At 43.0% G+C, this 25,878-nt stretch overlaps 1 protein-coding gene across 5 annotated transcripts; it reads right to left on the bottom strand.

Annotated features, from left to right (window-relative positions):
* Positions 1-107: 107 nt before the first annotated feature.
* On the bottom strand, positions 108-25,876 carry LOC101475654 (uncharacterized). 5 transcript variants are annotated; one of them, XR_003022489.2, is made up of 5 exons: positions 13,987-14,512; positions 12,117-12,346; positions 9,394-10,449; positions 5,993-6,341; positions 108-3,357 (listed from the first exon to the last, which is right to left on the bottom strand). XR_003022489.2 is itself a non-coding variant. In XM_076879778.1 (4 exons), the coding sequence occupies exons 2-4, from the start codon at positions 12,231-12,233 to the stop codon at positions 6,294-6,296; spliced, it is 1,221 nt and encodes a 406-aa protein (XP_076735893.1). In that variant the 5' UTR covers positions 12,234-12,346; positions 25,753-25,876; the 3' UTR covers positions 108-6,293. The 5 variants fall into 5 exon arrangements, 4 of the variants coding, with proteins under 4 accessions (XP_076735893.1, XP_076735882.1, XP_024655729.1 ...); XM_076879778.1 differs by lacking the exon at positions 13,987-14,512 and adding an exon at positions 25,753-25,876 and having other exon boundaries at positions 108-6,341; XM_076879767.1 differs by lacking the exon at positions 13,987-14,512 and adding an exon at positions 19,166-19,264 and having other exon boundaries at positions 108-6,341.
* Positions 25,877-25,878: the final 2 nt, after the last annotated feature.

The raw sequence follows: 25,878 nt of genomic DNA on the forward strand, positions 1-25,878 counted from the left end.
CCTTCCCCTCCAGCTCTCTCACTTTCCCTCTCACACACATCATTACAAACAATACTGTATGATGCAATCACCTGACATCCACTGCGTGTCTGTCACACACTCGCAGCTAATCTTTGAAATGCTTTATTATAATTCAGCACATGAGGAGGTCACAGAGACAGAATACATGAGGAGGAGGACACACATACAAAACAAACGCCCCCTTCCTCTCTCAAACCCCCCCTCAACACCTTCGACACCTCAGCCAACCTGAGAAAAAGGGGATGTTTGATTCCGACAACGAGGCAATGGAACATTTTCCTCCAAAAATAAATTAGGCTTACGTCAAAATAAAAGTAATCTGTATTTCCATCACGTCGGCAGGTGCAGAAACTTCAACACACTGATGGTAGTAACTGAAACCAGCCACAAACAAACTAATAGGAATCATTCAGCGGGAAACCTGAATCTTTGTACAAATTTAACACCAAATCATCAGGTAATTATCAAGACATTTTCTTTGAAGTTGAAATTCTGACCTACTAGTGGTGCAGTCTGTTATGGACGTGAACGTCCAAGTAAAACATTTAAAATATTTTACTGCCAGTTTCTATTACAAGAAGCTGTCGCCATATTTGTCAGGTACAGATTTGTCAACATGTCAGAGCAAGCAATCATGATGGCATCACACTCATATATTTATGGAATAATAGGAGGATGCATTGAGCATAAAGCTACATAGCTATATGCTGATGATGTCAGATTATTTGCAACAAATTAACACAAATATGTGCTCTTTGAAATAATTAAAAATTAATAAAGATTTTCTTTATTAAATCGGAATTTTTGGGCTTGCTGTCTGTGGAACAAAAGGATCAGGTTGTGATTACTATTTTTTGTCTTGTGTTATTTCTTCTTTCTGGTCAAAATTCAACAAATATAGTGTTAGAAAATATAGTTCAGTATTTGTGTTTCACCTAAAGACCACTTTGTCGAAGTACTGATCAGCTACACAGGACCATAGTATAAAACACGGATGTATTTTCAGGTTGGAAAAATGAAGTCAATGCCCAAGTACCTAAACACTGCAATTTATCTGAAAGCCACTAGATGGTGGTAGCTAGGGTTGCAGAAAGACTTAGGGTCCCGTTGACGTTTCTTATGTGATGTTATGCACACTTTGCTCGAGAGTTGTCTGCAGTGTTGGATGTGATACAACCAATTTTGCTGTATTGGTAGCTAAGGAAATTTGTTTTTCCCAACTAGTTGGTAGTGGTTCCTCAATGTTTCTGCTGCACACTGGGTGTAATCTGTTGCAAAAAAAAAGGTCCACTACCAAAAACCTCCTGATGTTAAATTTGGTTGCTACCAAATTCCACAGTTGACTAAAATTTTTCATGTTTGTTTGCAAATACTTGCTAACTGCTAGGCTGCTAGGGTAGTAAAACTTGAAAAAGTTTGAAGCAAACCAGAAAGGGAGAATGTTTGCCTCTATAGTAAAAGTTCGGTTTCATGAAGGCAAATAGTATCCAGTTCCAGTTTGCATCCTTCTTTTCAGTTTAACTGTAGCTTGGACGGTAACTGACTACTGTTTGTAGACAAGTCTTTCACATTCATCCAAATTATGACCACTGCAATCTGCCAGTGACCAAAGCAATCACAAGGAAGTTTTTGCTAACCATAAGGTTGCCATCAGGTCACTGAACCATTTGTAGACAAGCGTGACTGGGGATTTAGAAATAATTTTCCCAGGATTTCAAAAACCACTGGATGGCATTACAGTATCTACATCCACCTTTTTATAGTGTCTGGCTGGAATCACATTTATGTATTTCAGGAGTTAATGTTCTCCTTTCTTAGTTACAAATCACTTATCTACTGAGTGGATAAGTGATAAAGTAACAAGAGTGTGTTATAATGAAAATCTTCTAAATGTTATGTGATCCAACCCAGAAAACATGTGAAATGGCTAACATTCTTGACTGTTTCCAGATACACCATATGGACAAAAGTGCTGGGCCACACTTCCTAATCAGTAAATTCAGGTTTTTTTCAGTTCCATTGCCACAGGTGTATAAAATCAAGCACTTAGCCATGCAGCGTCCCTCTACAAACATTTTAAACATTACAAAGAGTAGGCCTCTAGCATCAGCAAAATACGTCACCAGAAGCTTCATGGCATGGGTTTCCATGGTCGAGCAGCTCCTAATGTGTGGTTGGCCCAGTACTTTCATCCATATGGCATATCAAAGGTCTTCTGATGGCAGATTGCTCAACATTCGTGAAGATAATATTTCAAAATAAGACTTTAAGAAGGCTGTGGATTCTGCCGTCCAATCATTTTATAAGACAAATTATTGTTAACAGTAATAAAGGTTTTTGTGCACAAAGTCTCATAGGGCCTCATCAATGGCCTACAGACGTGTTGGAAATAACATTATTTTTTTCTGTGTGTGTGTAATGTTCTGATTTGATCTTTTAGTTCAGTTCAGTTCCTTTTAGTCCCAGAGTTATACTCAGAACCTCAGAGCTCTCCAGATGATCCAAGGGTGAGTCTCTGTGCCACAAATAAACTGCAGGTGAGTTCTTCTGTTCTGGATCCTACTGGTCACCATGTGTGGTACAATATGCCCAGATACAAGTACAGAGAAACTGGTTCTGAACTCTCTTGGAGGTCCTGGCAGGGGTCTCATAGATATGAACTTTAGAGATCTGAATATTCAGGACTGGAGGTGTAACTTGAGAGCAGATTTTCTGATCCATACTTCTCTAAAAATGCATCTTGCCATTTTAAGCTTTTAGTGAAGACAGGAATTTCAAACCTTCAACTGCCACCTTTTAATCAAATGTAAAAAAAATGCAACAAAGTGAGTTTTGTGTTCAGTCTACTGTAGTTCATATAAACCAGAAGTGTGACTGCACCCTGAGAACTTTCCATTAAATCTAGACAAATAAAATAAATTCAGACATTTCACGACTCATTTAGACAGCAGAGTACACTTGCAAATACAAAATCTAAACACCAGATTCCACAAGAGGCAGATCAGCTCCGGACCATCTAGAGAGTTAAGAAGCAGATCATGCCGTACCAACATGAACAGAGCCCAATAAGAATCAATCAAGGTGCCTTTAATGTTCTTGAGGAGGAGGTAGACAGAAGAGACAGATAACAGTGATGTGGTAGTCCTACTGTGGTGAAGTTGTAGTCCTTAATAACAGTCCTGAATCACGTCCTGCTGAGGTCAGTTTGTATCCTCTCTGTGGTGATTTTTTTTCCCTTTGAGGTTAACGTGTCATCCGGTTTTGGTCAGACTGTAATTGTTTCTGTGGTTAAGTCCTGAATCTTCCTGGTTTGGCTACAATGGGGTTTGTGGTTTGCTAGGAGGAGGAAGAAGAGGAAGCAGGTGACAGTTTTATCACAGATTGTGAAGGCTGTACACAAACATACATAATCTGTGCCATGATCACAAACTATATACCATATATACGGCTTCTGTTCACATTATCGGACATCTCAAGACAGCAAGACTACAGCTGACCAAAATTATACTTTATGTACTAAAATCAAAAAGTGCAACTGTGAGAGAGCAGAATGTGGAAGAATTGAAGCTCAAAGGTCAGATCAGGAGTTCTACTACCATGCTAGTTGATATTATGGCAAACTGTGTGTTGTGCACCCTGAGTTCACTCTCAGGTGTCAGGCTGCCAATGCAGAGTTCTGCTCCAACATCCCGAGGCAGGGTCCTGAGGGGTTAGAGGATGACTTCCACTATGCAACCTAAGCCATGTTGGGCTGCACATGAATTTGAACACCCTGAAAGGAAGAGTAGCCAATTTAATCCGGTATAGTTATTTTTTCTATTTACTTCGAACTTTCAGACAATCAGCTTTTCACTGGTAATGTCTTGGATGTTTATGTGAACACCGCTTACATACCTTAAAGATATGTTATTCATAAAAGAAATCCAGATTAAGGAGTTTGGACCTTGACCCAGAACAAGAACAGTCTTCTATAAAAGCACGTCAGCACGATGCTTCAGTGGTAAGCCCTGTTGCATGTTCTCCCCATGTTTGAACAGCTTTTCTCTGAGAACTATGGTTTTGTCATAATTGCCATAACTGAAAACCAGGCTAGACTTATGCTCCCTGTTTAGGATAAGGACACTCTCACAAAATCCAGGAAGCCAGAAAGAGATGTTTCATCTCAATTGTTTTACTTCCTGGTAATATAAGTGTTATGGAAAAAGAAAAAAAAAAAGTTGCTACATTGCACAGTACACAAAGCGTCCTTGCAATAATGTCACTATTAACATAATACTTTTTCTCTTAGCAAAATATGTTTGTCAGCAAGATTGCTGAATTTCATGAAATCTGTTTACTGGTTTACATTTGGTACTAAAGTTTGTATAATTTCTTATATTTACTGAAGATTATTTCCAGAAAGCTCTTTCCTGTGGGTGGCCAGTCAGAGGTGAGGTAATGTTAGCTACATGATTTTCCTAGTGTCAGGGGGATTACAGTGAGAGTAATCCATTGTCATTAGTTTAACAGGACCAAACTGGCATATATTGTTATTTCAGAATGATGTTTATAAGTAACAACAGGAAATCCTATGCTACAAACTGGGCTTTTCTTCTTCTGGGAGAGACTACCTTCCTTTGGTGTGGACTTTGGGCTTTGTGACTTGATGGACCTTTACAGAAAAGCTACATAACACATTAGAGGAAATGGATAAAACGGTTACAATGTTGGCACTTAAAATGATTTCTATGTAATTAATACATGTTTATGTGAATGAGATTGTCAAGACTGTTCTGGAACTTACAAAAACACTGCTTTGATTGCCTTTTTCCTTCCTTTTTCTTCTTTTATTTTCAGACATTTTTAAATCAAGGCTACATGAGGTACACCAGGCTAAGGTAAACTTCATGTTGAGGTCCATACTGGGATCTGAAATGGATAATCTACCTTATTGATAACACCACCCGCTTTTGCCAGAGCAATCACGTGACCGGAACATCTGGCCAAAACATCTGGTCAAGCTTACAAAGAAGCCCAATTTCCCAAATCTAACATTTACTGTTGAAAGCAGGTACAGAACACTCTCTCTGCTGTTGGCTTATTGATCTTTGATGCCATGCCTCTATTTTCTGTTTTTCGGGGTCAGGTTGCATTGATAGCAAACTATGCAGGGTATTATTCTCCCAATGTCTGCAACATTTTTCAGTTACCCGTGGGAGTTCCCAGTTTTCTCTTGGCTGAAATGGGATCTACAATCTGCATGGCTCCTTCGAGCTTGGATTGTACTGGAACCTTCCAAAGGACAGTACTCAGAGGGAATCTCTAATTAGATGCTCAAACCACCACAGCTGGCTGCTTTTGATGCAAAAGAGCAGCATCCGAGATCCTTACCCTACCTATAAGGCTGAGACCCAATGAAAGAAAGTCTAAAAATCAGTCCATAAAAAGTGGATTAGATCTTGACACAAAGAACTGCTAAAAGTAGAGGTACAGGGCAATACTCTTGCATTTTCACCAGTAGATGTCAGATTTCATATACCCTCAAAGATGTCGTTTTGATACAATTTCATGTAATTTTAAGAACAGCCTAGCTACAGACATAGACATAGTGGCAGCTTTGTTCCAGCACTAGTCTTTGAATTGATTGCAACTCTATGAGTAAGCCATAAGAGAACCGTTAATGTTTCGATATTCATCCAGTCAAGCTTGCAATGGAACAACCTGAGCTTTTCGAAATTTTTATGTAATAGATTAGAGCTACAGAATTTATAGATTATTTTTATGTGGCTACTTAGCGGCCTATCCTTTCAATAGTCAAGGCCTGAACTGTTTGTTAAGAAAAGCAAACAGGAGGAGTGATAGACAATTTAGAGGTCTGGAACAAGTTTGTTTAGCCAGTACAAATACAGACTAGTATCTGTTCTAGCCAGTTTGCTTGCTACGGTCTGGACATTCTGTGTGCGCCTTTTTAAGAATTGATTTATAAATTTACCTTTACACAATCTTGGGAAAAACATGCAATTATGGCATCACCACATCAATTGGCCAAGTCCGGTTGCCTGTGACCAAACTGCCCCCTCTTCCTCTCCTTCTGTCTAGCTACTCCCTGTTCCAGCTGAGGTGGGAATAGTCTCAGTCTGGGAACTGTCATCCATACAGTATGAAATTGTAATCCTGTCGCAGAGAATCAATTTCAGTTCCAGAGGTTGTAGTCCTTTTGCTGATTTTGCAGTCCGTGTGATGGTGACTTCCTGCTAGGCCTCCAGATTTTGGTTCTGTTGGTGGAGGGAAGGCTAGAAGAACCAACGAAATGCCTCACTGGCTGGGACAGAGGGAGGCCGCTAAGAATAGGAGACAAAATGTGGCGTGAGACATAGGAAAACTGACAGTAAAATCGAAATGACAAAATAAATACACACCTAAATGTCTGTTTCTACTATTTCTTTCCTGAATCTTAGTCTTTTACCTTTGACTTTTTTTCAGTTAAATTGTAAATATTGGATCACATCAGCATCAACGCTGGCTCGCAGTTTCTGCTGTGTTTCTTGAACCGTTTGTGTGGGTAAACACATCCGCAGTGATGCAGGCTGTAGATCAAAGTCGGTCTGCTGCGACTATACTCTCCTTCCTCTGAAAAGCTGCCAGCAGAACTTCATAGAGTCAATATAGATTTCCTGTCTTGTCACCTTGTGATAAAGTTTAATTTCATTATAATTTGGGGTTTGGGATATAAATTAACTTCGAAAAACAGCAAATCTCTTTGACTGTGTGGATACACAAACTATCACTGGTTTAGTTTAATACTGAGATAATCTTAAAAAAAAGAGGGTTTGTTGAAAGAAGAGCCACCAGTCACAAAGTAAAGTATTCATCTGTAAAGGGAAAGCATGTAAAAACAAGTTCTTTAATATAAATTAAAAGGTGACCCCAATAATGAAACAGTCCCCAGCATTTTTGGGGGTGTGGCCTCTTTGAGAGATGGTTGGCGACACAGGTTCAGCTCCGCTACATTTGGACTGTTTGATCTCTTTGAGCCTTTTGGAGGATATTATTGCAATTATCTGATGATTAATATAGTCGTAATAGACTAATATATTTCAATGCAACTTTTCCTGTTGCTTTCGATCTTTTAATAAGATAGTAAGATAATAAGTTTCTTTTATGGTCCATGAAATAGTCTTTATACACCCCTGTACAGCTGCAATTCTGTATGGTCAGTGGTCTGTGGTTTTCAGTAGCGATACATTGTAGATTGACAGAGCCATATGTGACAATTTCGCTATTTTTAACCAACTATGACACATGTACTCTTCTTCAGTGTGAAACTGAAAAATATGTTTAAGAAAAAAACCTGAAAGACAAAAATGTTACTTCTCAGAATATACTACCACTTCATTTCCTTTATGGTGGTTTCCATCATATTCAACAAAATATGAGCTCAGTATTAAACTGGCTAAGTTTCATGTGACTATAATAAAATGCTTTCCCTTCATATGCTCTGGGTAAAAGAAGGCGTAGAAAAGTGCAGAACCAGTCAAAATGTGGGAGGTTTTTGTAAGATGTTTAAGATGTTGTGCAGTCTCACTTGAAGCATAATTTTTCAATCTGCATAATTGTTACATTGCTGGGGGGTTTTTTGTTTGTTTTTTCTTTTTTAATCTTCGATGGGGTTTTTTCACAGTTCTCCCATTCCTGGTGAACTCCTGTTGCTCCTGTCCTATTCTGACCTACTTGTCAACCAATTAGCATTTGGCAGATGCAAATGTCATATGGTAGCAATCTGTAGTTAGGATTTTGGAGGCCAGGATGGGAGCACGTCTGCGGTTGAAAACCCTTCTCTGCTCACTCCGTGAATAGAAAAATGTTTGAAGTGAAACCGAGTGTAAAAAACAATGAAAAGTTTCCACCGCTGCCATGATCTCTCTTTGTATTTTATAACTTCACTCTTCTCTTTGGCTGGCTAACGGACCAACAACAAAACAAGCAAGAATGGCCCACAGACCAGTTGTACCACTTATTTGTACACTGGCGCCACTGCAGGTAGAAGGGCCATCCTTAGACTCGAACCATAAATTCTGCGTAATGAGGGACATGTGGTCACCCTACCTGCTAAGAGTTGACCATCGAAGAAGTCTGTGCTTCAGTTTTGGTCAGTGACACTCACTAATTAGCACAGTTAACTGATAACTCAATTACATCCTCTCATCCAAATATGGTCGCTTCTAGCTCCACAACCGCCAACATGACGATGGACATGAAGTTGAAATTAAGGCTTCAAAACTGGACTTCTTAAAAGTGACGACGCCTACATATGCGGGGTATGATATCCTTGCATATGTTGCATCGAGTGCACTGAAATCAGCTGTGACTGGTTTTGAAATCACTTTGAAGTTAGTGGCCAGTTTGCTCTGGGCTCTGACAGGTTATCCTGCTGCAGAGAAAGGTGGAGAAAACTACCCAGGGTGCTTTGCTGTTCATCTCACAGAGTAAACTTGGTGCCAGGCTGAGAGTTTGTCAGGTCGACATCAAAGAGAGCGGAAAGAATGAGGCAAGAGTGTGAAACCACCTGCTGACACACACACAGAGAGGGAGAGAGAGAGTTGCCCTCACAAACATTCACATACTTTGTAACACACACACACACGCCGCTGTCACTTGCCGTTAGCCTCCACAGGTCCAATTAGCGTGTAATTGAGGAAGATTATGGCTGCTAATTCACTCTCTTCCCATCACACACACACACAGTGTTTCAGCGCGTGTCCTCACAGCACATGTGTGCAGATGAGGGAATAATTAGTGATAGTTTGTAGCGATTCCCACAGGAAGTGCGTGTGCGTGTGTGTGTGTGAGAGAGAGAAAGGGAGAGAGATATATAGAGTCATCAGTGAGGTCGAATGCTGGTGTCAAAGAATTATTGATCGCCACTAATTCTTATTGCGCTCACACACTCTTATACACACGCACGCACACAGCAGTGGTAGATCACATAAATATTCGCTGTTCCCTCCCTCTCGCCCGGCCGCTTTATCACCGTGAATCAGTGTTGGTGTGTGTGTGTGTGTGTGTGTGTGTGTGTGTCTGCTGGCGGCTTGCCAGACCTCAGCAGGGACCGAGCTCTCGCATTTCACCACCCACCATCTGCACAGCACTCACACACACACACTCAGCAGGGTGAGCGATGCCTTCCAGCTCGAGCATCACTGCCAGTGATCTGGGTTAAGTGAGCCAGGACACACACCGAGACACACACGCACACCGAGATGCACACACACACACAGACAGAGATGCGCACACACACAGAAGAAAGAGAAGATGAGACATACATTTGCTAACGTCCAGCCAATGCTGTGCGTGTGCACGTGTGTATGCGTGCGTGTGCGTGCATGAACTCACCTCCAGCACCCCCCCTCCTCCCCCCGGCTTCTTCTTCAGCTCCTCGCACTTCCTGAACTTGCAGATCTGGTGACCCGTCTTCCTGTTGCGGCACGATGAGCAGACGCCACAGTTGATGAGCCGCCTGCACGGCCCGCACACGCCACATCGTTTCCTCTTTCTTTTAGCCACCGTCCCGGATGACGAAGATGATGATGACGACAGAGAAACGGCCGCCGCTGTCACGCCTGATGATGGGGGCGAGGAGGAGGAGGGGCAGGGGGAGGAGTTGGCATGCTGCTGGCAGTCTGTTAGCGCCCGCTGGCCGCCTGTCATCTGAAAGGCGCTGCTAGCGTCTGAGATCCCGCCCCCTGCTGACCCCATCGCCATAACAATGACCCCGGGAGGTAGTCCCAGCCCCCCCAGGAAGCTGCCACCCATAACCCCTCCTCCGTTGCAGCTGCCACCCTCTGATAGGCCTATCATGTCCGCGTGGGTGTGTCCCTGCTTGTTCATGACGCCACAGTCTGTTCCGCCACTGTATCCAGGAAGGAAGTTCCCGTTGCTTGATGCCATGGCGTGATGGTGTGCCGTTCCCTGTGAAACAGGAAGTGAGGCAGTGTGTCCGTGTTTCTCAGCCCCTCCACCGTCACTGCTCCCACCACCTCCTCCCCCTCCCGACCCACTGCTGCTGCTCTGGTGCATGCTGGTACTATGGGGGTGCGAGGAGGTCATGTGACCCGGCGTCGCAGAGGGGTGATGATGGTGGTGGGGGTGGTGCGTCGGCGTGGCCGCCACGGGTTTAGGTCGGCCCCAGAACATTGCCGCCGGGTGGTTCATGTTCATGTTCATGTTGTCGTGGCAACCCCAGGGCGTCGTCGCCATAGCCCCAAGTCTGGCAGCGGTGGGAGGGAAGATGGGGGCGGCCGCGGCCAAGCGGGCGGCCAGTTTGGCTGACTGAGGGAAGTTTGTAACGTTCATGTTCATATTGACGTTGGTCTTGTAGAAACTGGCGATGGAGGAGCGGTACCGATCCATCTCTGTAGTGTAGTCCAGCATGGGAGCCAGGCCCGACACCTGCAGGACATAGCACCAATCACTGTTATCAATACCAGCCATAATCAATTTAAAAAAGCACACGGATAAAGTGGCTTTACAGGGAGGTTGGTGGGCAGAGCTGTCTTCATGGAGCAAAATAAAAAGGACAGAGCGGTTCACCTGTTAATGGAGCCTCAAATATCAGCAAACACCAAGGCGACAGAGTTGATACTATGCCTAATGACGACTGCTAAAAGCTGGCTACACACCAACAAGTCCACCTTTGAATTGCCCAACAAAACCAAAATGAAGGTGTTGGAGTGGCCTAGCCAAAGTCCAGATTGAGCTGCTGTGGCATGACCTTAAACAGGCTGCTCATGCTTGAAAACATTCCAGTGTGGCTGAATTAAAACAATGCTGCAGAGTAAAAGTGGGCCAAAATTCCTCCACCATGACACGAAAGACTCATTGGCATTGCAGTCGTTGCTGCCAAGGGTGGAACAACCAGGTACTGTTTAGAGCAGGGGTCCCCAATCCCAGTCCACGAGAGCCGGTGTCCCTGCAGGTTTTAGATATGTCCTTGTTCCATCACAGCTGATTTATTAAATGGATAAATTACCTTCTCAACATGTCTTGAAGTTCTCCAGAGGCCTGGTAATGAACTAATCGTGTGATTCAGGTGCGTTGACCCAGGGTGTTATCTAAAACCTGCAGGGATACCAGCCCTCGCGGACTGGGATTGGGGACCCCTGGTTTAGAGAACAATTACTTTTCACAAAGGAACTAGTGGGTTTGGATAGCTTTTTTCCTTAATAAATGAAACCATCATTTAAAAACTGTGTTTTGTATTTACTCAGGCTATCTTTGTCTAATATTGACATTAAATCTAAACGATTTACCGAATTTCCCAGAGGGATTAATAAAGTTTTATCTAATCGAATCTAAAAAAAAATCCTAGACATATATGCAAATCGCTACAAAATCTGGAAGGGAGCAAATACTGTTGCACAGATCTGTTCCACGTTTTCCTTCCTTCACAGCTCACAAAGAAATATCCGCTGTATTCACCAGTGCAGTTTTATTCATCTCTATTATTTGCCTACAAACATTCGTTCATGAGAGCCAATCTAAGAACTACTTTATTCCAAAGTACAACTCTTAATGAACAGTACCACATTCTGTCTTTGTAGTAAATCCATTTTTGCCTAGACTTCGTCTGTCGTCTCACTGCAGGAAACATTTATTTTGCAGTTGGTCTGACCACACCGTCGCTGTATTCTCCGGAGCAGAGTGACAAGAAGGAAACTGAAAAGTAAAAGTTCTGTAAATGTGAGCATTAATTAAGCTGGCAGTCCCCCCCCCTAGCTGTGAAAATGTGGGGGTCATTTTCACAGCTAATGGATCAATCCTTAAAAGGCTTGTTTCGTTCTTTGAAAGTAACGCAGTGGATTGGACTAATGAGAAAGCGTATTGACCGAACAATCGACCAGCTGACCCTGAGATCGGCGCCCTCGCAGCAGAGCAGCGGTGGGTTCTGTAATTGATGCCTACCTGGATGATCTAATTGAGTTTTTGGCAATGACCCGAGGCCAGTTTCAACAGGAACCTTCTAAATTTAATTTGATTTAACCTTCGCTTCACCCGCTGATTCTGCAGCCCTGCACTGGGAGACCAACATGGATGCAAAAGTTTACACGTCAACTCACCTGTCCCTGTCCACCGTAGCCATGGTGATTTGGGTGATGGTGCGAGGGGGCTGAGCTTCTCTGGAGCATCGAGGAGAGGTCACTGTCCACACACACGCCACTCGTCATGCCCGACATGACCTCACGCACACATATACATACAAGCGCACACACACACTCACTCACACACACTCAGGTGGGCTTTGTTGCACAGGAAGCTAGTTAGTTCTGCGTGGTCGCCACGTTTTGCTCTGAAAGTAAAAAGAAAAGTCAGGTGAAGGTGCTGCATTCAATAAAGAAAACCCTCACTCTCGTGGATCATCTTTTTCAGGCTCAGCAACAAGATTTTCTGTGGTTTTAGTCCCACAAATGATCTACAGAGAGTATTTTAATGTAGCTGATTGATTGGTCAGTTAAGTCGGCAGGCCATTACCCTCAGTTATTCACATCTAATCTGAAAGTAAACCCAGAAAGTAAAGCCGTCAGAGGACATGAAAGACCGACTATCCTGTGACAGTAAGCGAGGGGAAATCCCTTAAGCCTGCATTCCCTCTGAGGTTCGGCAGGGGGCGACTGCTCATAGCTGCAAAATGAAGTCTAACTGTGTAGAAGTCTGATTCTAACTCGATGTCTGACTTCGGCTAATGCTTTCCTAATGAATTTTAAAAATTATAGGAAATTTAGTCGAGAATAAGCTCTCCTCAAAATCATCACATCAACAGCTCACTTGGTTTCAAAAACCATGATGGCAGCGCACAAAACGCTCCAACAAACTACCTGGTGACATCACGGTGGCTACGTCTTGTCTTTTATATGGAGATGGCGATGACACAAGGCTGCAAACAAAAGAGGAAACAAAGAACAAGCTGCCATCTTCTTCGTCTTCCTTTGTGGAATTCCCTTTTCCTCAGGTGATGACGTGCCCTTGAGCAAGCAAGCGCCGAATCCCCACCAGGGACACCGCAACATCCGACATCGAGTGAACTGAGGCCTCTATTTGTAGCTCGTCAGCGTCGGTTTCAAGGCCAGGTTGTGACCCCAGTGCTTCCACGGAGGGCACTCAATAGGCAAAAAAGTTCACGTAAGGCAGATCTCAGGTCCAAGCAGAGGCCTCGAAATATCAGAAAGGGTGGAATAATCTGATTATAAGTGACCTCTGACCTCTCGGTGTGCACACGCACAAACTCACACACAAATGGTTAAGTCCAACTGTAAAGGAGTCATTGTCGTTTGTGAGCGTGTGCAGAATAAATGGGCTGCAAATGTGTGAGCTTGAAAATGTGTTTGCATGGAGAAAGAAAGAGACTGAAATTGTGTCCCTGTGTGTGTGTGTGTGTGTGTGTGTGTGTGTGCATGTCTATGTGAAAAGAATTGAATGTGTGCAGCCTCAAATGTGTGTGTGCGTCCGTGCGCTCTGCTCTGCGTGCGCAGCCAGTGTGTACGTCAAGCCTGTGTGTGTCTGCGTGTGTGTGTCTCTCGCAACATCCCACCCCCCCCCTTCCTCACCACCACCACTCTCCCACTCCCCCGAGGCGTAACTAATTACCCTGTCTGGTCAACCGGGCTGGCGCGAGCTCCGACAGAAGGTCATGGTGGCCACCGGCCACGAGGGGGGAAAACGGCTCTCCCACGCGACACATTAACACCTCCCCTCCTTCCTCCCCCCCCCCCCCCTCCCCCGGCACAGCACGAGAAAGGAAAAGGAAGGAGGGAAGAAGGAGGAGAGGGAGGGGGGAGGGTGAGTGTTGGGGGGGAGGGGGGGTCAATCAAAAAAAAAAAAATAGCCAGACTCGATAACGAGCGGTAAATACCGTGAACACAGCATGCAGTCCGACAGAGAGAGGAGGAGTAAACGAGAAGATGGACGGCGCTTGCTGCTGCTGCTACTTACCGGGCCCGCGAGGAGGAGGAGGTGGTGGAGGAAGAGGGTGATGAGAAGAAGAGGAGGAAGGAGGAGAAGAGGAAGAAGACCGTCTGGGAATTAGCCCGCCACGGATCATGGCTGGCGGGAAGGAGACAGAGAGAGAGAGGAAAGGAGAGGAGAGGAGGGGTAGGGGGGAGAAAGGAGCACCGGGAGGGATTTGTCGGTCTGTTGGTACCGAGGAGAGGAGGAGGAGGAATGGAGGGGGGGGGGGAGGAGGAGGAGGAGGGGGGTAACGGATAACGGGGGGCGGATGGATAATCACCTGGGCTTGGCACAAGCCAGTGCGAGGCAGGGAGAGAGACACACACACAGAGAGAGAGAGAGAGAGAGAGAGAGGCGTTAAATTAGCCCGGGTGAGGCGAGGAGGAAGCAGCTCTGTGGAGACCCTGCAGGGGTGGGAAAAAGAGACGAGCTCGAGGAAAGGAAAAAAAACGGCACCATGGGAAGAAAGGAGAAGGACGGGGGAGAGGGAGGGGGTAGGGGGTGATGAATAATGGCGGAGGTTATGAACGGATACGTGCGTCGCTCTTGCGACAGAGTGAAGGGAGCGAGGGAGGGTGGTGGCAGGGGGTACACACAACGCTGATGTTCAGTAACAGGGAGGGGAGGTGTGTGTGTGTGGTGGCTTGTGCCCTCCGCCGTGTCTCCTGTTGTCAGCGGCGCCCGTGGCGACGTGCCGTGGCGTGTGCGCAGTGTGAACGGTCTGATTGGCACTGAGGCGAGGTGAGGCGAAAACAGGAGGCGCGAGACCCTGCAGATGATTGGCTGCCTGCCGGTAACAGAGAGAGATGGAGAGACCTTAGAAACCACACGGAGAGAGAGAGCTGAGCGAGGAAACACTGAATGAATTTACTCGATATTTTTGTGACAGTGTGGATGATTTTAACTGAGTCCTGTGACTTTGTTGGATTGCTGTTGTATTATTAGTGCGATTGTTTACTACATTTTTGTTAATGTGGACTTGTTGGACCCAGACGTGCCCACATTTAAAGAGGTCGGAGGGTAAAGTTATCAGAATGTTGTGGTCGTTACTCAAAAAGTTTAAAGCGTTAAACATTACTTGTTACTTTCCTTAAAAGCAATGCAGTGTGTTGCTTATTTACTCTCCAGAGAAACTAATTTGGTTACTTTTGCTTAACTCTGTAACATGAACTTAAACACACTGTCACATAACGTGATAACAATATAAACCTGAGGCTACAGTTCCACGCACCGCCACAAACCCCTATCCTCATCATATATGCTAATGAGAATACACATATGATTTTTCTTACAGTACAAACACAAAAACAACAACAACAAACTTTGAAGTGATTGCTGGTGCGTATAAAGCACCTTTCCGCTTAGTCTGGGGAGTTATTTCACCCGCACCTTGTCTAACAATTATACACACCCACAAACACACACACACAAGCTCATCAGGTACGGTATCTTGCCCAAAAATATTTTTTTACATAAAGAGTAGAGCAGCCAAGGACAGTAGACAACCTGCTCTTCCTCTCCGCTACAGCAGCAAAGCAGCTTTGCATTGACTCAGAATCGAACCCAGATCAACTGCTCTAACTACGGCTGCAACGATTCATCGAGTAATTCCAGTAATTTGATTATAAAACTCTTGACACAGACAGTGCATCATTTAACACATGACTCTGCAGTATGCCGATGTGTTAAATCAGCAGTCCCCAACCTTTTTTGTGCCACAAACCGGTTTGTGTCCGATGATACTTTCACGGACCGGCCTTTAAGGTGTCGCAAACAAATACAACAAAATAAAACCAGTACCGGTACCCAAAAAAAGATTTCTTCATAACACACAGGAAAAAACCCGGGGAAACCGAGTCAATGATAAAAATGATTTAAAAAAATAACGATAAAAAACAATAAAAACCCTGGAAACAGTACATTTCACACCCAAGCCTCAACTGTCACGGCCCGGTACCAAACGCCTCACGGACTGGTGGATTGGGGACCGCTGTGTTAAATGATGAAAAGACAAACATTTCATTCTTGTGACTAAAAACAGCTCTGCAGTAGGAACGTATTTAGGAGCAGTGTTTGAATAAAAAGTCTGAAAACATTAAGCCCACACAGCCCCCAGTTTTAAACAAAAACACAGATAACATAGCAGCAGTGATGATGACGCTGCCACAGTTTTTTTTAATGAGATGGTAAGCTCAAACTGAGTAAAAGAAAGAGTGTTTCTAGTGTTTAAAACAGAGGCCCTGTTCCTGTAATTACCATTAAAACCTTAACTGGGAAAAAGCTAGCAGGAGTCCTTCATCAAACCACCTGATCAATAAACTCCGACATGAAGAAAAGGAAAAGGAAACTGGCATTTCCCTCCACCACTGTTTGTTTTACACAGCAATAAGTCTGCAGTAAGCCTCCAGAAGGTGTATTCAAATTTTATATGGAAGCGATACCTCCAGCAAATAGTGGTGACTCTAAAGGGGGGCATGGGGTGTACTAGTCCAGATTTATTTCAAGGCGTTCGTACCATTTTTTAGATTGAAAGTGGAGTAATATAAAATATTTTATCAATTAAACTGGATTCGCGTTTAAAAATATAAAAATAAAAGCTTTTTTCACAGGCCAATAAAAATGTACATGGGCAACTCTGAGCCACTGACATGAGGGTTGTTGTTCGGTTGGACGCTATTAGTTAACGTCTATATCATCATAGCATCTGTTTTCCGCAGTACAAAAAGTTGCCTCCAAGAAAACAGGCAAGAAAACAGAGTAAAGGTATGCTTTATTTTCGATTGCGTATACATCTTATTTTATTTGACTTTGCCCTTTGATCGTACTTGAGATTATTTATATATTTTTGAATTTAAGAAAATGTTTTCAGTATGAAATGTACATCCAATCAAAGAGTTTAGTTTTGTTGGTTTTTTTTTATAAAAAAATCTATTGTATGCAGTTAAACTTTAAAACATTGTAATTTCTAAAATGCAAACTAATATGCAGTTCATTCTGAAAGACCTGTGGGTTGTTTTTTTTTTCTTTCTTTGAATGGGTTTTATTGCTCATTAATAAGACAAAAGCATTTCTTATCCGATTAAAAGACGGACTAACTGATAACTAACTCGATTACCAAAATAATCGATAGCTGTAGCCTTAGCTCTAACAAGTATACCACCAATACTTAAAAATGCAGGTCAAATGGAGGCTCCAGTGTCCAAGCCTAATTCCTCATCACTGCCTTTGTTACCTGTTGAAGTTCAGGCTCTGGCTGCTGGGCTCAGGTCTGCATACACTCAGCTTTGATGTCACTCTAGGATCTTCGCTAGCGTTATGTTATTATTGTCTGTGCAGATATCTGCTGAGGACAAAGGTTGTGCTAGTAGCACAATGAATTTTTTGACACAATTTGCATGCTCTTGTTTTTTTGTACATTAACAATAAAAGCAATAAAAACTTTTCACTCAATTGGAGCTCTAAATTAGCTTTTTACACCAAGTAACAGACATTCAACATTTACATTCAACATGTTAGACAACATTGTTTAACATTTGCACTCACTCACATGAAAGCATTAGGGTTCAGTATATTGCCCAAGCTCACTTAGATATGCAGAGTAATCAGAGTAACCACTCACTCACTGATAGGCAGTGTTGGGTAAGTTACTTTAAAATAGTAACTTAGTTACATTACTAGTTACTTCTCTCAAAAGTAACTCAGTTACTTCAAGTTACTCGTTACTTTCAAAGTAACTAGTTACTAGGGAAAGTAACTTTGGTTTTACTCAGAATTCTCTTGTTAATGTGTTGCTTCCATAACTTTGCCAGTCTTCTAGCTTGCTTACTTGCCACAGGTGCACTGTGCCACCTACCAATAGAAAGGAAAAGATAATGTGCATATTTCCACGAGAGAAATCCCACGCCTGGACCGTCATTGACTACTGCCATGATTCTAGCCTACGTCACAGTGTCATGTGCGCCTTTTACATCCAACACAAAAACTGCAGTCGTGGTGCTTTCTATTGTACTCAGAACTCGGAAATTCTGCCTTCTGAATAGGAAGATGTAGGTAACACCAGACTGCAGATGAGCTGCATACAGGGCTGGACTGGGACAAATAAATCGTCCCGGGCATTTTGACTAGAGACCGGCCCATCATTATAGGAAAAATCATAAAGCCTTTGAATGATAATAAACACTGTTGTGACAGTGATGTACACTGTTTTGATGGTATATATGCATCAATCTATCAATCGTTTGTTGTAAGATTCAGATAATTATTTTTTTAAAAGCGAGACATTTTAAATGAGAATAAGAAAGAAAAGTATTTCTTTGTGTCCCCCTTTCCCTGTTAATGCCCTACCTGGCCCCCTGGCAACACTTTGCTAGATCCGCACCTGCACAGTTACCAGCTGTCAGCTACCTAAAAAAGGATCCTGGTGTTATTTGTCTCTCAGAAACAGTTCATAACTTCCGTTCAACTCATTCATGTCACCTAAAAGGTAAACCTGTTTCTCCATCACAGCTCTGATGATTCAGTAAGGACATCTCCTGGTTTCATCTTCATGTTTCCCTCTCACCAGATAACCAAACCATATCATGACCAGCAGCTTTTTTGCAGCTGTGGCTCCAGCAAACATCAGCTGATACTAGAAATTAATATTAAATAAATTCTAACAACAGCTGATCAAGCTTAAACGTGCTGCTGTTGTTTAGCGCGACATCCGCTGGTTTCCTCTTTCGGCGCAAAGTGGGCGATAAATAAACAAGAGAGAAAAGCCGATCAGCTGATCATTGATCAGTTTTCATGATTGAAGTAGAAACAGGAGAGGGAGGGGAGAGAATGAGAGAAGAGGCAGCTGTGCAGCAAAGACACAGAATAACTCCAGCTTTGTGCCTTTTTCATTGTAGCTGAATTACGGGACAAACTGTTCCTTTTCACCTCAATAATAAGAAACGCGTAATATTTTCTCTGAATACCAGACGGGACGGTTGGCAACTCTAATAACTTATGAACAAAATAAAGTGCAACATCATTAACTTCATAGCACCCACCCAGCTGTATAGAAACTCCGTCATGCTAGCTAGCACGCAGTACGGAAAAAGTCAGCATAACGAAAATAAACTCCACCTAAACTTGGTTCATATCTGACCCAGAGAGACTGCAGGTCATAACTTCTTACCTGAAGTTCAGTTCACACTTGGACCTGCGGCCGCCTCGGCTCTCTTTTCCTTCTGCGTCCCTTTTCCTTCATCCACCTGCTGGCCACCACTTGCTAATGTTACTGAATCTGTGGAAGCTCCGCGATGCCACCACACGAAGTAACGAGTAACGACCCTATCTAAATCCCAGTAACGACTAACGCGTTCCTGATTTTGGCATAATAACTAGTTACCGTGCTCGTTACCACAATAATAACGTAGTTACTGTAACGCGTTACTTAATAACGCGTTAGTCCCAACACTGGTTATAGGAAAACTTTCCCCCCACCATTTGTGTGCCCTTGGCAATTCCAAGAAGAAATCAAGGAAAAGAGGCTGTAGAGCCCACTCTTCCTCCTGAGTTACAATCTCAAAACAGTTTTACTTTGGCCAGGAATCACACCTGCTTGGAAGGCAACTAAGCTAACTACACATCCAGTGCTGAAACATACAGATAGAAATGGGACATACAACACTGCAAGGTGAACTGCTAATTACTGTCTTTGTTACCTTTTTAAGTTCAGGCTCTGCCTGCTGTGCTCAGCTTGGCTACATTTGTGTTAGCAGGCTGTCTCTGCAGGTGCTTTCACAGACATGCTAACACATGCTAAAAGTTGTGTTGGCAATCAAATGTAGTTGTTTTGTGATCCAGTTTGCACTTTACCATTACAGTCCTGTCTTTTTATGCAATAAAAGCCTGCAAGTCCACTCCTCAAAAATTGTAGATTGCTCCACTGTTTTCCTCCTCCCGCCACACAAACTGAAATCACTTGATGCTATCGTAAAAAACACTTTGCAGTATTACAAGTAGCTCAAAGGTCACAACAAATAATAGGATGTCAAAAACACTATATGGAAAAAATTATGTGATATGTCAGTGAGTGAGTAGTGTTGGTATGTCTGCATGTGAGCACTTGTGATAAATGAAATGCTGCTTGAGTGTAGAAAAGAAGCGCAAAGGGAGGACTGAGCAGCAATTTTCGTCTCTCACCTGCAGCAGAAAACAGAGACACAAAAGCTACGTCCACATGTACACTTGTATTTTGGCGAATGTGGCTTTTTCTTTGCTATATGTTTTTGTGCACATGTAAATGAAGCATATGAAAGACTCGGTTTTTACATTTACACACGAAAAAGGAAAACAGAGATGCTGTCTTGCGATGTTTTTGCCTTTATCTACTTTTTCTACTATCTAATACCAGGTTGAGATGCAAATGAGGAGACTTCACTCAGGCAAGTCTGCTGGACCAGACGGAGTGAGTCCCCTTGTCCTCAAGACCTGTGCCCCCCAGCTGTGTGGAGTCTTTCATAAACTGTTTATGCTGAGTCTGAGTCTGCAGAGGGTCCCGGTGATGTGGAAGACATCATGCCTCATCCCTATTCCAAAGACGCCACGTCCCAGTGGCCCCCAGGATTACAGGCCCGTGGCACTGACCTCCCACATCATGAAGACCCTGGAAAGGCTCATCCTGGACCAGCTGCGACCCATAGTAAGACCACATCTGGATCCCCTTCAATTTGTTTATCAGCCTCATCTCGGAACTGAGGACGCCATCATCTACCTGCTCAATCGTGTCTACACCCATCTGGACCAGCTGGCGAGCACTGTGAGGGTCATGTTTTTTGACTTTTCTAGTGCTTTCAATACCATCAGGCCGACCCTCCTGGGTGATAAGTTAACAGTGATGCAGGTGGATGCTTCTCTGGTGTCCTGGATTGTTGATTACCTGACAGGAAGACCACAATATGTACGTCTCCCACAGTGTGTATCTGACAAGGTAATCAGCAGCATAGGGGCACCACAGGGGACTGTCCTCTCCCCCTTCCTCTTCACCCTCTACACCACAGACTTCAGCCACTGCACAGAGACCTGCCATCTTCAGAAGTTTTCTGATGACTCTGCGGTGGTTGGATGCATCAGCAGGGATGATGAGACAGAGTACCGGGCTGTGGTCGACTCCTTTGTCACGTGGTGTGAGCAGAATCATCTGCAGCTCAACGTGGCAAAGACCAAGGAACTGATCGTGGACTTCAGGAAGACCAGGAAACACTTGACCCCTGTTTCAATCCAGGGGGTCAGTGTTGACATTGTGGAGGACTATAAATACCTTGGAGTACACATTGACAATAAACTGGACTGGGCTAAAAACACCACAGCACTTTACAGAAAGGGCCAGAGTCGTCTCTATTTTTTGAGGTCCTTCAACATCTGCCAGAAAATGCTGAGGATTTTCTACAAGTCTGTTGTGGCCAGTGCGATCCTCTATGCTGTTGCATGCTGGGGGAGCAGGCTGAGAGTCGCAGATGCCAACAGACTCGATAAACTGATCCGTAAGGCCAGTAATGTTGTGGGGATGGAGCTGGACTCCCTCAAGGTGGTGCCGGAGAGGAGGATGCTGTCCAAGATAAAGACAATGTTGGATAACACCTCCCACCCACTCCATGACATGCTGGTCAGTCACAGGAGCTCGTTCAGTGAGAGACTGAGATTACTGAAAAGCACCACTGAACGACACAGGAAATCATTCCTGCCTGTGGCCATCTCCCTGTACAAAGCATCCACTTAACACACTGTTTACTGCTACAGCTACACATGTTTCTTTTTCAGCTATTTATTGATAAGTGACTTTTATGTATATATATATATGTATATATTGTGCTATTCTTAGTGTAGTGTATGTCTTGTTAATGTTTGTTTATAATGGAGCACTGTAACAAAAAATAATGTCCCCTAGGGATCAATAAAGTATTCTGATTCTGATTCTGATTTTCAGTCAGATTAGGGTTATATGTTTGTTTGGGTCTTGACAACGCTTGAGATGGGTTTTTCTTTTTAGTTTTATGTGGATGGGGGTATTTTATTTAAAGAAACTTGGGGGAGCTGTTTTAAAAATTAACCGTGTACTTGTGGATGAAGACAAAGGCAACTGCGACCCAAGAGGTGAGCTCTTTTTTTTCCAGCATCTAGTCATTGATCTAAAGGATACTTTAGGACACATCACTTATCCTATTTAGCCTATTAACTTTACAACACAGCTGAATCTATAATGCTGACAGAAAGAGGGGATAATTGTAAAATGCCAACATGTTCAGTTGTTACATGTTACCAAGCCAAGAAGAAGGAGACAAAGGAGACACTGATACTTGATACAGACACATAGTATAATATAGTAAACACCAGTATGAAATGTAAAATTTGGTTCTAAATTTCTTTGTCTAATGTGTATAATGACACAAAATCACCAGGCAAAATAGGTACACTCGAATAAGAGGATAACTCTTATTTAACTACATTCAAGTACTGCATAAATAATTTTAAATAGGGCCTAAATTGTAGGTATTTTACAGGAAAGGAGAAACAAATTATACTGTAATTAATTTTTCAATACAGTGGTCCCTCACTATAACACGTTTCACCTTTCGCTGCCTTGCTGTTTCGCATGAAATTTTGCATGCTTTGTTTTTTACTGAGCCCCGCAGGGGACATGGGAGAAAAGAAATGAAGATGAACTTTTGCGAGATCTCGCAAAACTTCAAACTGGTGGGTAACAGACATCTCCAAAAACGTTGGAGCACCTTTGCAAATATGTGATGTCTTGATAAACCAAGCAGATATTTGAAGTGTACACAGCTACATTCTCGCCTGAAAAGGCTGGCCCACAAAGGACACATTTGGAGCAGCCTTTGAATTGGGCCAGCCTTCGTCGCCTGGGTCGTCAGCTTCAAGCTGGCAGCCTCTGAAGGATGCAGCCTATTTTGCGAGATCTCGCAAAACGTTTGTGAGATCCCGAGTTACTTTTGCGAAATCTCACAAAAGTTCATCTTCATTTTTGTTCTCCCATGTCCCTTGCAGGGCTCCGTAGTTTTTTCTTTTTCTTCTTCTTCTTTTTTTTTTTTACAGCACATTGTGTTCTGCATCCTGATTGGCTGTAGACCAGATAAGAGAGAGATAAGATAAGATAAGACTTTATTAATCACTCGGGTGGGTTCCTCTGGGAAATTCGGTTTCCAAAAGCACAGCACCGACAGAAGTTACAGAGTTACAGAATGTTATATATATACACACACACACACACACACACACACACACACATATAAATACAGAGACATATAAATATACGAAGGGGATAAATAGAATAAATAGGAATAAAAATAAAAATACAAGTGAATTGCACATTTAAAGTATTGAGGTCTATTGCACCGTTGACTATTAACAAGAGTATTGCACAAAAGGTATTGCACAGTGAAGTGAAGAGGCACTACAGCTTAGTTGTTCCCCCCTCCTTTGTCCTCCTGTTTCCCCTCCCTCTCCCCTCCAGAGAGGAGTTAAACAGTCTGATGGCGTGTGGGACAAAGGAGTTTTTAAGTCTGTTGGTTCTTGTCTTTGGGAGAAGCAACCTGTCACTGAACAGACTCCTCTGGTTGTTTATGGCCGTGTGCAGAGGATGCCCAGCATTGTTCATAATGTCCAGCAGTTTTTTTAGTGTCCTTTTCTCTGCCACTGTCACCAGAGTGTCCAGCTTCATGCCGACCACAGAGCTAGCCTTCCTGATCAGTTTCTCCAGCCTGGATGAGTCCTTCTTTGCTGTGCTGCTCCCCCAGCACACCACAGCATAGAAAAGTACTCCAGCAACCACTGACTGGTAAAACATCCTCAGGAGCTTCCTGCAGATGTTAAAAGACCTCAGCCTCCTGAGGAAGTACAGTCGGCTTTGGGCTTTTTTATACAGGTGCTCTGTGTTGCATCACCAGTCCAGTTTGTTGTCCACCCACAGCCCGAGGTACTTGTACTTGTTGACCACCTCCTCCCCCTCTATCTGAACCGGCAGGGGACCTTCTCTGGACCTCCCGAAGTCCACAACCAGTTCCTTAGTCTTTGAGGTGTTGAGTTGCAGGTGGTTTGTGTGACTCCATGCGACAAAGTTCCTCACCAGACTTCTCTACTCCTCTTCCTGATCATCCCAGATACACCCCATGATGGCTGTGTCATCTGCAAACTTCTGAATGTGGCATAATTCAGAGTTGTAGCAGAAGTCAGAGGTGTACAGGGTGACCATTGTCAATCAATCTCGTGCCGTGTCTCCAGTACATTACAGAATGTGTCCAGCTTGTCAAGTTTAAATAAATCTTCGATCGCTACCAGTGTGGCTTTGAAGTGCTGTACTGTGTGTTTGTAAGTTTTCTTGCCAACAAACACAACAATGTCGATGAAACGTTTTGCACCGCCAAAGTCACCTGCGGGTTTCTTTGGTTTCATTCTATAATACTGGACTTATTTTTCTACAAAGGTTTGAACTTTGAGAGTGTTTAAACAAGAGAGAAAAGTGTGAAAATGTTCATGCCTGTCTGAGAAAAGTGTATAAAGTGTGTTGTGAGGGGTTCTACAGCCTTAAAACATCTATAATAATTGTATAAAAATAAAGTTGGCTACTTCGCAGATTTCACCTATTGCAGGTTAATTTTAGAACATAACTACCCCGATAAACGAGGGACCACTGTACTAAGTAATTTATTGAGAATTTTTCAGAAAAACAATATTTCCCCATTGGATAAGCAGAAGAGAATGGATGAACGGATAATATTTCACCATTTTACTAGGGTGACCAACCGTCCTCTTTTTTGCAGTTGTTGACTTGTAAAAGCCTATCGTTTAAATATGTTAAAGTTTTCTTTAAGCAATTGTATTATTAAAGTTTTTCATGACTAAGCCAAATCTCCTCTTTTTTGGAAATCAAATGGAAATCAAAATATGGTCACCCTAATTTTACAAGACAAGTTTTCTTTACTTTATGGGGTGCAGCCCATATTATTGAGTCATTTAACCTGGACTGAATTCATGGTATTTTACCAGACAGGAGACACTCCTTTCCTGTACAGCTCTTTTGGTAGTTATGTTTAAACAGTGATTGCGAAAGAAAAAAAAAATCTTAGAATTTCTTAAACATTTCATGCATTTTTCAACTGTCTTTTTTTCATCAACAACATGAAGTGCAGGTCTTCAGGGCCAGCTTATGTGATAGGAATTCCGTGGAAAGTGCAGGGTATCAAGCAAGTCCAGGGGATCAATCACTGCTCAATCTCATCATAACAACTTTATTCTCTTAAACATTAGATCTTTACACCATAGTCTAAGTGGATATATCACCTGAAACTTAGATTTGCTCTAAATCTGACCAGGCCTGCTTCAATTCACAACTGAAAAGTGTCTGTAGTATATTTTTGCCTGTACAGTATAGTTATTTATTTATTATTTTATTTTGTAACAATGGAAAAAAGTATTTACTCCTTTTCTGTTAGCTGACACCCATCCTAGAGTAAATAAGTGCAACAGACAGAAGTGGTACCAGCACGTACAGACAGATTTACACTTTAAAAGATTGAGAGAAACTGTATTGTGATCTAAGGAGCTTGGAAGGAAAAGCATCTGGACTTCTTTAACCTCCTAGAACCTGGCGTCCACATATGTGAACGTCACATTTTGGGTTGCCTAGACTAAAATATGTAAATCATGTAAATTGACAGAGTGAGTGCACAGAGGGCACCAAATTTTTGCAGAGTTGCCACAGACCTCCAAACTTCATGCGGTCTGCAGATCATGTGGATTTAGTCGTGAACCGTTTACCAAGCAGCGCGACCTGATTTCTGCTTGTCTAGTCTGCCATCTGGTGGAAAAAGGCGGTAAGTGCACGTATGA

This window comes from Maylandia zebra, linkage group LG3 (genome assembly GCF_041146795.1).
Source record: "Maylandia zebra isolate NMK-2024a linkage group LG3, Mzebra_GT3a, whole genome shotgun sequence".
Classification (NCBI taxonomy): domain Eukaryota; kingdom Metazoa; phylum Chordata; class Actinopteri; order Cichliformes; family Cichlidae; genus Maylandia; species Maylandia zebra.

Coding starts and splice junctions, on each gene's coding strand:
- LOC101475654 (XM_076879778.1), bottom strand. CDS start 12,233: ATGTCGGGCATGACGAGTGGCGTGTGTGTGGACAGTGACCTCTCCTCG. Junction 10,450..12,116: donor GCTACGGTGGACAGGGACAG/GTGAGTTGACGT, acceptor TATGTCCTGCAG/GTGTCGGGCCTGGCTCCCAT. Junction 6,342..9,393: donor GAGGAGGGGGGGTGCTGGAG/GTGAGTTCATGC, acceptor TCCTATTCTTAG/CGGCCTCCCTCTGTCCCAGC.